The sequence below is a fragment of the Gymnoscopelus braueri genome (assembly GCF_963280865.1).
Source record: "Gymnoscopelus braueri genome assembly, chromosome: 13".
Lineage (NCBI taxonomy): Eukaryota > Metazoa > Chordata > Actinopteri > Myctophiformes > Myctophidae > Gymnoscopelus > Gymnoscopelus braueri.
Genome location: NC_137615.1, coordinates 22,695,755 through 22,708,684, shown reverse-complemented (window position 1 = coordinate 22,708,684; position 12,930 = coordinate 22,695,755). Strand labels below are relative to the sequence as shown.

Genomic DNA, 12,930 nt, shown 5'->3' with positions numbered 1-12,930 from the left:
AATGTCTTAACATAAAACATTTTTTTTTCCGACTATAGAATATGTGAAAACGTTCAGTCCTCAATAACAAAAATAATTCTGCAGTGCTTTAGATTACAACTTTACAAGTGTGCTGCTGCCATATACAAAAGTTTTTTTTATAGCAACTTAAGGCACACAAACAAACTATGACTGCACAGTAAAAACATCAGTGTGAATTTAACTCTGTCTTTAAATCAATGTAGCAGAGTCCTGCACGGGTCCAATTTTGAGAACCCGCGCCCGCCCCGCCCGTCAATACTCAGATCCGTGGACCGACCGTCACCCGTGATTATTTCAAAATACGAACCAGACCCGCCCGTCAAATAAACGACCCGTTGTCCGCCCGTTTACCCGTGTAAAATGTAAATCCTATTGAAAAGTGTGTTGAAAAAGATAGCAGCCTTCAACAACAGCGCTACATTCAGTGGTCAGGTTTGTACAGAAATCAAGTGAAGACGGAGGAGCGAGCTTAAGACACGCGCGCGAACGCGCATCTACGCAGCACACATGTGTCGTTGTTTACGTCATCTCAGATGGTTTTAATTTGAAGGTTTAACAGGATGTTCAATGTGTTTTTGTGAGTTAAGATAACTGACCAGCATGCTCCATGCCGTTGTGCTGTGTTAAGTTACACAAGTGACGTTGTTTGGGCGGAAACAGTGCTCTCTGATTTTCACAATAAAATGATACCCGCCATGATTAGTTCAGTACCGCCCGTCCCCGTACCCGTGATCTTATCAAAGTAAAATTTTCACCCGTTTTCACCCGTCAAACGCGGGTACCCGTCGGGTATCCGCGGGTACCCGGCCCGTTGCAGGACTCTGCAATGTAGCCGTGAAGCCTCGTCGTACGACAGTGTCACTCACTATACATACAGTAGCTGATCTGTTGAATGCTTGAGCAACGAGCATGTTGATTGGCGTTGTACATCATCGTTAAATTAACAGACTATGTAGTAAAACAGAGATGTGGCCAGACGTCGGCCACAATGGCGAGGCGTATCCAACGGTGCCCGGCTCGAGTCTGCCTGTTGCTCCCTGGCCGGCCTGGCACGACATTTTATGTCATATTTGTTCTCGTTACTCTACGTCACTCAGCCACGTATCTCGTTGTGTTAGCGGTTAGCCGGCTAGCAGCCTATAGTGTTTGTGCACAGTTCAATGCGCATGTCAATGACGCTGCTCCTGGAAGTATTTGTAACATCACAATCGTGATGCATCTTATTTTCCACACCTCTATTCATTTAGCTCTGAGATTGAGACCTTAAGGGTCCATTTCGTTATATTTGAACACTTCCGGAGTTACGAATGGATGTATTAACACTGAGGGCTTTACTGTGCATTGCAAATATAAATGTGATGGGAATTAAAAGTTCCAACAGTATGCCCCTTAATGTGACTACAAAGTGAGCAAGCTATCTGGTGAGTCAGAGAGTTAAGTCAAAAGCAGTGAAGCTTGTCAGAACATGAAGCAATGCCTTGTCTTGGTATCCCCTTTCAAAACTCTCACACACACACACACACACACACACACACACCCCCCCCCCCCATTGGGAGCACCGAGGGAGGGAGATTCCATGGATTCCTCTTGCACCCTGGATGTGTGGGAGTAGCAGTGTGTGCGTGGTAGCATGAGCGGACATGTGGGTATTGGTGCGTATGTGCATGTCACTGCAGAGGAACTTAAGGAATTTCCATTGTTGACAACACCCCCCCCACTCTCCCCCCGCCCCTACTCTCCCCACGGCGATAGGTGGGGGTGAGGGGAAAATTGGGAGTGGGGACACGGCCTTTCCCACACACTACACATATACACAGCCCCTCTCTCTGGGAGAGCTGAACAGCCAAAAAGCCACAGGACAGAGAAGGTTCATCTGGCCTGGAACAAGCATGAACTCATATCAGACACAGAGAGAGAGAATAGATAGACACACACACGATAATCGGCAGTCATTAACAGATGTCTTGAGTGGAGGTAATATAGAGTGTAAATGTGCACATTACATAAAAGGATGACTGAAACGACAACTTACGCATTGCAGTATGGTCTCTTTTCGAAGCCTTTGTAATTCTTCATGTTTAGAGTCATTTTGCAGGTCTCGCAGCTGAAGCATCCTTTGTGCCAGTACTAAGAGAGAGAGAGAAATTAGGAAGAGGGATTAGAAAAATGTGTTCCACAGTTGTACCGTTTGTACCCAAAAGGAGCTACACACACACACACACACACAACTTTGTATTCTCTTGAGGGTTCACAAACTTGGGAACATTTCCATGACTGTTAAGAGACCAAATGAGTCCGCGCCGCACTGCTTCATTGTGGAGTTATGTGAACGGTTATTGTTTGCCTTTCCATTAGCAGCGGACCTGGAATAACGAGTCCCTTCAAAAAACTACAGTGAGGTGCTTGTAGTATCTAAATATTAACATAGCTATTACAGCTACATAAGCTGACAACAATTGTATAAAACTGCCTCCGTTTAAAATACAGCCGATTGAGCAAATATGGAGATGCGAAGATCCCTGACATTGCAAAAAACTGCTGTGAAGCCGATGGGTTGGGTTGGCCAATGAGAGAAGCCGATGCCTACCACCAAATACACAGGTTCATTGCGTCCTCCACAGACCCATGGGCGGACAGACAGATACAGGCATTCATGTTTTTTCGGTTCTTCACAAACGTTGGTCTGACCGAATTCCCACTCTGCACAGTGCAGACCCTGGGTCCTCGGCAACACACACGCCAAGTTCTAAGGGGGCGGCACAGCTGAATGGTGAGAGAGCCTGTCTGGGGTACCGCAGTCCCCAGTTGTCTCAGGTACGGTTCCAGGCCTGGCCAACAATGTGTCGAATATGACTGGTCGAAGTGTCCTTGAGCAAGACACCTAACCCCTACTTGGTCAGCGAGCGACCCTTGTGGGCAGCGATCAACTGGGTTAAGCTTAAACCGTATTTCCCCCGCGGGGGCAAGTAGGCCAATATTATTATCATTAAGTTGATCAGTCGGACGGTGCCCGAGTTATGCCTGGGACTATAACACAGACACACAGGTTTTGTGACTTTATAGATGCACACAAGACACCGAAAGAAGAATAAACAGCTGGAGTTTGAGGATGAAAGTGCTACTTATCCATTTAGTAAAATGCCCACCCAGTTTACTATTTTCTAAGCCAAAAGTTGCGTCATACTTTGGCACATTTTGGCTTTGAGCTAGGCGACATGGGGCCATCTGTCACATTTGTTGGGAAATGTCCGCTGCAGGGGCAAACGCATCTAATCTAAGATGGAAAAGCCCTAAAACAACATTCAGACACAGATGCATGTATGGGTGCTGATTTTACAGTGAGAGAGACTTGCAAAGAGACAGAGGGGAGGCTTGTTGGAGCATTAAGGGAATCCAAACTTCTTCTCTTTCTCTCAGATGTAAAAGAGTTATTTATAACCCAACTTCTCAGGAGGCTAGCAGCACCAGCGTGTCTGCAATCACGTGGTGGCAAAGCCATGCATCAACATCATCATCTGGCCATAGCATTGCTAGTTCTTAATCTTCACACCTTTTTAGTAGATTTTCACAGAGTACATGCGCAAAGGAAGTACTGTTTTTCTTTTCCACCTCTTGATTCCCATCTATTCAAGCTACATACAAAAAACATCAGTGTTTCTTCTGAGTGTGTGCCACTTAAAAAACTGTTCCCATGCCCAGCTTGGTCTCAGTGCCTTTGTTTCTCTATGCTCTCAATCCGTCTGTTCCTCTCTGCAGGCCTGCGTCTGTCTGTCCATCTATTCCATGTCCTCGTAAGAGCCTTGCCTCCCTCTCCGATTTGGCACAAGGCTGATCTGCAGCCTGAGGGCTCAGAAAGGGGCCTAGGATAAAGAGGAGGGGGGGGGCAAGTAGAATAGCAGAAGGGGTGACAGAACATGAAAGGAAGGAGAGAAATAGGGTGAGAGAGAGAGAGAGCGCGAGATGGTAGAAGAGAAACACCAGGGAGTGAGGCAATGATCTGGCTGCTCCTGCTATCATCTAGGGGAAGGGAGGGAGGAGTACACAAGGAGAAAGAAAAGAGAGGGAGTCCTTAACATGGCCTCAGGGCGTTCTCCTAACCCTCTCATTCTTTCTCAAATTCTTGATCACTTTCTGCAGCAATTGCCCACACACAAAAAATCTCAGTGTTCATTCAACTCAGTGTAATAAATAATTATATTAGCACTGAAGATTTTACCATGTGTGCACACTAATTTCCAAACCAAACAGCCCTGAAGACCATGAAAACAAGAGAAATGTAAAATTACAAGAGCATGCAAAAGAATGATGTCCCCAATTTGTGTCACACACACACACCACCCCACACACATACAACGCATGTTCAATTTTATGCAATCTTACAAGGGCAGGGAATGGGGTCTGGATTATTGTCAGACGGATGTATCTATCATTCCCCTTTAGTGAAGAGATACAGGTTGATAAAGCACTGATATCGGGCCAACAATAAATCATCAAGATGAGGCCTACTGAGGCAGTCGGGGCATGACAGCCACCATCATCCCTCTCCTATCAATGAAAGCACTATGATAAGCATTACGATAAGCACTTAACTCGGGAATGATCCGAGAAAATGTCCTTGTCCATGCATGTTAGACATTCAGGAATAGGACAATTGTCTGGCTAGAAGAATGGTGCACTTTGTTCTCTCTGGATGCAATAGACCACCCAGGATGGTATGTGTCAACAACGGGAAGCAGTCAGGGTACAGCGTAGTGTGTGTAGCTTTAATAGCAGTAATAGTGCATTGGGCCAGACAAAAGAGGTGGCTCATACTGGACACAGGCCTTGAGTTATGGTCAGTGGAGCTCTGATCTACAGCCATCTCCGTTGGACCAAACCCTAAAATGCAAACTAATAGCAAATCACTACATAACAATCAAGGACTGCAGGAGTCACAGATGGACACATCATGTTGCTCTTTCCTCCTCCACTCGGTTCTTCTAGCTACAGCACTGCAACACCAAATCCTATTTCAGAACACCAACCATATGTAGGTACTAGGTAAGATAAAAAATTTCCTGATTTTCAGCTTAGTCAGTTGCCATCAGAAGGCAGTAAGGCACAGTAGTCAGTCCATCTACTTGTCGTACAGCAGCCCAATCTGATATTTCCCTTGATGATGGTTATCCCCGTGGCTGATTCCCTGCCCTGAGCACCTCCATAAATCTGTAATACTGGTAAGCCAAGCATAAACGAAACAGTGTAATGCTAATAAAGAGGCATGAATGCTAATCCTGGAGGGTGTGAAGGTGAGCTGATCAGCTGAGTGCAGACTTTGATCCTCCTGTTTGGTTCCCGGTGTAAATATTGACCTTGGGTTGCTTCCAGAGTGCAGGTATGCTGAACTCCAGTATTTAGCCAACAACTCTTGCACCTAGCCCAACCTGCCGACCCACATTCCACCAGGACAATCCCCACTGCAGTCTACACAGATCCCATGGCCCTCTCAGGTGAATGGAGAGTTGAAGGAAGACGGATACCAAGGAAGAGGAAGGGGGTTGGGCTAGGGTTGAGCTCCCAAGTGAAAGAGGAAAAAAGCCTATCAAGCTGTGGGCAAGCCAAATCCAGCAACTCCAGAAAAACCTGGCTCTTGGGTGGCAAGGCAGGATCTGGCAGTCATCTGGAAATCCAGGCCACTGCAGAGACGGAGCCCTAGAAATAATTCACCCATAATATCAGGACTGTCGTCCTGCATCAGTGCTGCTCTAGGGTGTATGTGTCTACACATGTACTCTCTCTCTCTCTCCGTGTGTGTGTGTGTGTGTGTGTGTGTGTGTGTGTGTGTGTGTGTGTGTGTGTGTGTGTGTGTGTGTGTGTGTGTGTGTGTGTGTGTGTGTGTGTGTGTGTGTGTGGCTATGTGTTGCTGGGTATGATGCATGCTTGTCAGCAGGGACTACTCCACTCGAGAGTGAACATGCTGCATCTCAGCCCAACAACCTCCTCTCAGCAAGGATGAAGAGCAAGTTTGCCTCGGACAGAACCTGTATGCACTGTATAAGAAGAGACTATTTTCAACTTCAAGAAACCTTGCAAATACACAAACTGAGCAGACAAAGACTGTTAATAAAGCCGGGACTAAGTAAGACGGTGCACTCGGCAATGCATACTACCAAAAGGAAGCGAGTGACCATTGCCCAAAGGTACTACAAAATGCTGTGTCTGTAAGACAATTTTTATGTTACACTTTATTGACAGTGACAGTGGATTGAGAGGGAATGCACAGAGAGTGACCTTCAGCAAATGGTCCGGCCGGCCGGGAATCGAACCAGGGACTCACTGATGAGAGCATTGCCCCCATGGGATATAACTATCGGGTAGCCCTTTATGTCATTCTTAGTGTGCATCAATTAGGGCAACCAGCCCTTTACAAATGGATGGTGTGAAATCATTTCCCCATACTGGTCGAGTAATACTTCCTGATTATACCCAAAGCATAGTATATAAAAGAGGCAGTATCATCAAAGTGACATGGAAACTAAAAATCCTTGTGCAATGGATCAACTGTAAGTTAATGAAATATTAATCTCATGTATGAAAAGAAAAAAGTTACTATGTTTAACATCACAGGACCAAATAATAGGCTAATAAAGCATGGCAGGATATCATATATGCCTATTCTAAATTTACTTAAGAATTGCTCAGCTTTGCCGAGGTAGAGAAGAAGAAAGAATATGATGCTAGAATCCAGGATATATTGGAATGCTGCTATCATACCCTGATTATGGATCGCTTTATTGATCACCGAGGGGCATAGCATCCTACATCAGGATTGGGAATGGACACAGATTTCATCCAGACTGCCTTCATCAGATTGTAAGACTTTTAGTCTTACAAAAACAGTGAGGGACATAATTATATTCAGCTCTAAATACATCACCTGAATGTTGGGCACATAAACATTTTATTTGTAGTTTGAATTGTAATTGATTTTGCATGAAGGGTAAGGCATTCTAATAACAGCTATGCATGATTTGTGGCACATACGAGTGCCCAACAGCTGATGTGAGATTAAGTGTACCCAGCGCAAAAAAAAAAAAATCATACAAAAACAAATGACTCAGACTCTGCACATGGAAACACTCGTATTTGCACTTACGTATAAAATCTGTTTGTACTCAAGCTTTGTGAATGAGTGAGGCCCATTGATTGCAGGCCCCTGAATTGAACCAATTTGTATGGAGGAAACATTTTATTAGTGATATAGGCAAACGTATTTGAAGAACCGATGTTGCACCATATTGTGATTTACATCCCTGTCAGTTTGGTCATCTGATATTCAAAGAAACAGATCCGTAAAATTCACAGGAAAATCCTTTAATGAGTGGACCACTGTCCTTTAGACCTTTCTAAAGACGCCTACTAAATCCTGATCTAAGTTTTCTGAAAAGCGTCAAATATTTATTCAAAAATTACCAAAAATATATGTTGCTATATACTGTACAAAGCAAAAACTAATCCAAAAGGTGTTCCCAGATTTAAAGGTATAGTTACGTACAGGGGTTCCTGGTCTAAATGGGTTGAGATTTTAGGTGACTGCTAAATCTGACTACCAAGAGAGGAAACCCAAGCTCAGAACATGATTAGTAATATGCCTACCTGGGGCATCCCATTTTACCACAGCCAAGGGCTTTCATGTCGGCCAGCTGACAGACAATGATTTGACATTAAATACTATCTACTTCATACATAAAACAAACCAGTCCTACTCAGCACTGAGTCATGGAAATATAAAATAAATAAATGCCCAATGCCCATAATTCACTTCAGCGCCAACAGGACTGCTTAGATGATGTCAAAATCTGGATGGAAACAAACTTTTAAAAACTCGAACGAAAATAAAATAGAAATAATATTCTTTGGACATGACACTGCTCCATCCACCAATACCCAGGGTTTCCTCAGCTCAAACATCTGTTCCTACGTCAAAAATATTAGCACCTTCACCTCTAGACTGGATTATTTTAACTCCCTATTCACAGGTACTGGCCCCTTTATACTTGTCTGAACTTTTGGAGCCTAAACCCCACATGGAGGCACTGAGGTCTACCAACAAGTTGCTCTTGGAGGTTCCTAAAACCAGGCTGATTAGTAGGGATGACCACGCCTTTGCTACAGCCGCTCCCAGGCTTTGGAAGAGCTTTGTACAGCACTTTGGTCAAGTGCGATTGTTGTAAATGTGCTCTATAAATAAAGTTTGATTTGATCATATCGCCTTGTATCCTCAGGGATGTGAACAACTGTCACTTTGTCTTGCATCTCAAATATTTTTGAATATTTTGACTTGTGGAGGGAGACTGCTGGGAAGAGCATTCACCTGGGTACTGTATTTGCCAAAGTTCCTCTTCTGATGAAATATGCATTAGAGAAGTACCTGACTTCTAACTGACAACGTGGAGTCACTTCCTCAGGTGGTTGTGGTTTTGACTGTCATCAGGAGGTGACTCGTAAAGGCTGCTCTGACTCCAACCTCATATGGCTTTTGGACAACATGAATCAGATCTCAGAATAATGCATCTAAATTTAGGCTAGCCAATAGACATTACAAAACTGGTACCACAGGAAAAAACATCCACATGTCCGCAAGTATAAGAAACCGCGTAGAAAAACATGGATCACTATCAAACAAAGGCCCATGAGATCACCTGAATAAATCTAGTAAAGGTTGCAAATTTGTTACCAACTATCACTGAAGCACCCAGTAAGGTGAAACTCCTTAAAAAACACATGATCAATAATAACTCTGATGTTTTACTCTGCTTTTATCGTCTTTTAGTAAGACCGTTCCATGTTATAATTACCTATATTAGTGTTATATGTGATATGTATTGTTATGTTTGTTGTGGACCCCAGGAAGAGCAGCTGCTACTTTGGTGACAGCTAATGGGGATCCGAATAAAGAATGACATTTGATTTGTACAGAATAATGCCTCGCCCTATGGTCGTACCAATACATCAGCAAGGATGTGGCTCACTGTTATTAACCACTTACAAGCTCACAATGCGTCGCATAGCAGTGTTGTGAGCTTGTAGATCGACTATTTTTGCTATTATAAAAACAAATAAATTGTCTATAATGACATCGCCAAAATAGGGACCACCAGGTTTAAAGTGTTTAAGCTTTTTTCCCCACAAATGACTTCAGCGGTTTCATGAAACTCATAGGTAGCAGCAGGAATGAGGTGCTATCCCCTGGCGCTCATACTTGCACCACAAAATGTTAATCCCCAACCAGATCAATTATAACGCTAGTCGCTAGCTGTGAAGACAAACCTTAACATAGTATATACCTGCGCCTGACACATCAGTGTGTGCATTACCTATATATTATGATCAAACACGAAAAAGTTTTAAGAAAGATGTTTTTTAACTATTTAAATACCATCAGGATTCATTGAAATGTACATATAACAATTCCAAATAATATAATAAATAAATAAAGGAATTTCACTGAAACACGGTAGTTAGTTGCCATCCTAGAAACAGACTACACCCAACCTAGTAGGCCAGCCGCCTCCTAGGCGTGTGTGTGTGCGAAGTGGTTGGAGAATCTCATAGTGAAATATCTCCCCTGACCAAAGGTTTGCCTTCTTGGAAAGCAGTCGAAATTTGGGCTTTCCTGCGGGAGACCAGGGTTCAAATCCCTGTTAGGACATGAATGATTATGGATTATGGTTATGGATTTCAGCTTTAATATCAACATGACTCAATCACGAGCCACTACTGCCACAAGCACAAACACATCCACTCCTTCTAAAAACATGAACTTGCCTGATGGCCCATGTTGTACTAGTATGGTTCACATGTTATGCAATGCCAATAATGAATAACGCTACTGTCTCCATTCCCTCATCCTTCCAAGTTCCTTTGGCCCAACTTCAACAGCTGTCATAAAACTGAGCCTTACATTATTTATTTACAATGTGAAAAACAAACAAGCAGCTCTTTCATTCTCATAAGGCACCAAGAAACACCCAAACTACTGAAGGCAAAAGAAGCAGACATACTAACTAAGTATTCTTCATCAAAAGCACCTAACAGTCACTTCCTGCCTTTCCACGTCCTCAACTGCCCCCTCCTCCTGCTGAGCCCTGCCCATGGTGGTTGACACTAGACAAGCAAGACTGTGGCATGGGCTGTCCACAGAATGCCATGAGTCATGACAGGAAGACATTTCCAGGTAAATGTATTCAATTTGGTGGATATGGATAACCAATGCTGCAGCTGCAGCAGAACAGAAGCAGTAGCAGCATTAGCAGTAACTGTTGTTTAGACTCCGCTGCCCTCACCTGAGCCAGCATCAGCATGTGCAAAAACTGGCACTGTGACCTCGGCTGCTTTAAGCAAACTAAAGGGCAGCCAGTGCCAGTGCCACAGAGAGGGAAGAGGAGGGTGTTTTGTGTGTCTATGGGGTGAGCGCTGATGCGCAATGGCAGTAAAGACAGACTCCTCTAGCGCTACTCCTGTGCATGTCTCAGAGAAGAAAGGACAGCAGTGGGCCTCTGACAGAGCACGTTTTATGGGAGTGTCTGTCTGCTGGAATGCACCCTGCTCCGGGCAGATTCCACAACACATTTAAGATCCACTTGTGACAGACTGTTCATTAATGCCCTCCTGCCGAGAGACTTAAGCATTAATTGTTTGTTTTGGTTTTTTTTGTTGGTTGTTTGTGTTTTGTGTGCATGCTGAGGCATGCTGAAACAAATATACAATTAAATTCCATTCCATTCCACTGCACTTTGGGGGAAGCCTGAGTCATGGTGCATTCAAAACCTGATGCATGCAACCGAGCATCAAGACATCCAATCAAGTGGTAATGTTACTTTAGATAATGTGCTTTCCTCTATTCCCACCCCTCCATCTATCGACCCCAATAGATAAGGAAGGACCTCTTGACAGGGATTGATTCTGAATGGCCATTTGGATGTCCATTAGACAAATTATCTGCTTGATCCTAGCACTACGTCATATATCCAACATACATACAACCATTTCTAATCATATCCCAATAAAATGACACCCATAGAATCTCTTATGCATAAATCCAGTCCATAGGCTAATGCTTTACATCTTGTAACAGTTATCGAAAAGGTTATGGTGTCACTGGTTTCATTTAGCAATCAATATACCGAATGATAAACAAATCATTTCAGAACTCAAGCAGAGACACCGAATCCTTCAGAAAATGCTATATTTCTGTCAAAAACGCACTAAGGGTAGGCATCTGCTATTTGAGTGACCTCGCTGAAGTGAATATGGATTGGGTTGATTAGATTAATACCTGGGCGCGGATTAGGCTAATGTTTAACCACTTAAACCCTCTATTCTTAGTAAAACTAACAGACCTGAGTCTCAACTGTAATAGGACCGCTTTCTTCCCCTCTACACCAACATTCTTCGTCAAAAGATCTGCTCTCTTCGGCAAATATCCCCCCAGGGATGCTGGGGCTCAGCTCATGTGGTAAATGAAACAAACAAATAATACATTTCACCTTGAATTTGGCCGTTTTATTTGACACATCTCCCCCACACCAATACATGTTGGTCGGGACAATCTATAGCATGGCAATTTGGGTCATCAAGTGCATCCAACAAGGAAGTTAACAAATTAAAATAATGTGATCATAAATGGTCTAAAAATATCACCTAACGTTATACCTGAAAGGAGTTCTTCTATAAAAGAATGTCGTTAACTGTCATTTACTCATCAATATCAAGTATAGTGGTATCAGACAGACTTTACAGGCCCAGACAGGGCAGGCAGTATTTTGTGAAGCATTTTTAGGTATGTTGTTAAAAGTGCTGATGTTCTGGCGTGTGTCGCAGCAATATATGGCCTCCTTTTGATCAAAAACACTTTCTGGTAACAAGCACATCATCAACAACTTGGGGGGGGGGGGGATTTTAATAGCCGGGGTCCGCCTTGATGTACACGGCTAGCGACGATGGCTAGCTGCTAGCCGTGTAACCTACGTTAGCTTGCCTAGCTAGTAGCGACATACCTGTCCTAATGGATGTTCAAGTCATTCACAAAACGGCCTAGAACCACGGAATTCCTTCGGGTATAAAAAAAAAACAAAAAAAAACAAACCTCAAGTACAATTACGAATACAATTACAAACACTTTGTTTTCAAAGGCGAAAGCAAAAAAAAAAAGAAACGCCTTTTCTTACCTTGTCCAGACAATTGACTTTTTCCGTGGGGTACACGATTCGATTACATCTGCCACACAACGGGTTCATGTTGGAGGAATGCTCTTCCGTTTAGCTAGCTAACGACTCAATATAACGCAGTACTGTGTAAAGAATATGCCGACTATAATAATAACGCAGTCGAGCGGGTTTCCTCCAAACGTGAATGGTGAATGACGACCCAGTGGCAGAGTAATATCACTGTACAGTTTTGAATAATGGAATCCGCGAAAGAGCTTGTTGTTGTCCGTGGTGTTGTACGTTAATCTCACAGCTGGCTGTCAGTCAGCAACCAACCAGACACGGAACGGAAAAGCGCGACCTCTCTCTCTCTCTCTTCCCCAACCAGTCCACCACGCGCTGACGAGACGATGAGAAAAGGAAGAGAAGGAGAAGGAGGCAACAGGAGGAGCAGGGTAGGAGGTTCACTGTTTCCTAGGAGCGGGGAAGGTCTTTTCTCTCTCTCACACACTCAGATTTTGTGAATTGGGGGATTTTAGCGTTTGCGTTTCATGGAGGAGGCGGCGGTGCCCGTGTGTTGTCGTACACAGTGAATCATGTTAACCCTGAGAATAGGTCCTAAATGGAACCAAATGGACCCATAGGGCCCACTTCCTTCCATTTGTACACTATCCGGGGTTCCATTTGGTTCGATTTAGTACACACTTTAACACACTCTGAC

General features: G+C 43.7%; 1 protein-coding gene across 2 annotated transcripts in view; it reads right to left on the bottom strand.

The window, feature by feature from the left end:
• Nucleotides 1-12,730, bottom strand: part of lasp1 (LIM and SH3 protein 1) — a 33,894-nt gene extending 21,164 nt beyond the window's left edge. The window contains exons 1-2 of one of the 2 annotated variants that reach the window (XM_080448062.1): nucleotides 12,231-12,730; nucleotides 2,054-2,148 (exon numbers count right to left, since the gene is read on the bottom strand). In XM_080448062.1, the coding sequence (XP_080304188.1) occupies nucleotides 2,054-2,148; nucleotides 12,231-12,299 (164 nt within the window). In that variant the 5' untranslated portion in view covers nucleotides 12,300-12,730. The remainder of the gene's footprint in view (nucleotides 1-2,053; nucleotides 2,149-12,230) is intronic. The other variant, XM_080448063.1, reaches the window with a different exon arrangement.
• Nucleotides 12,731-12,930: the final 200 nt, after the last annotated feature.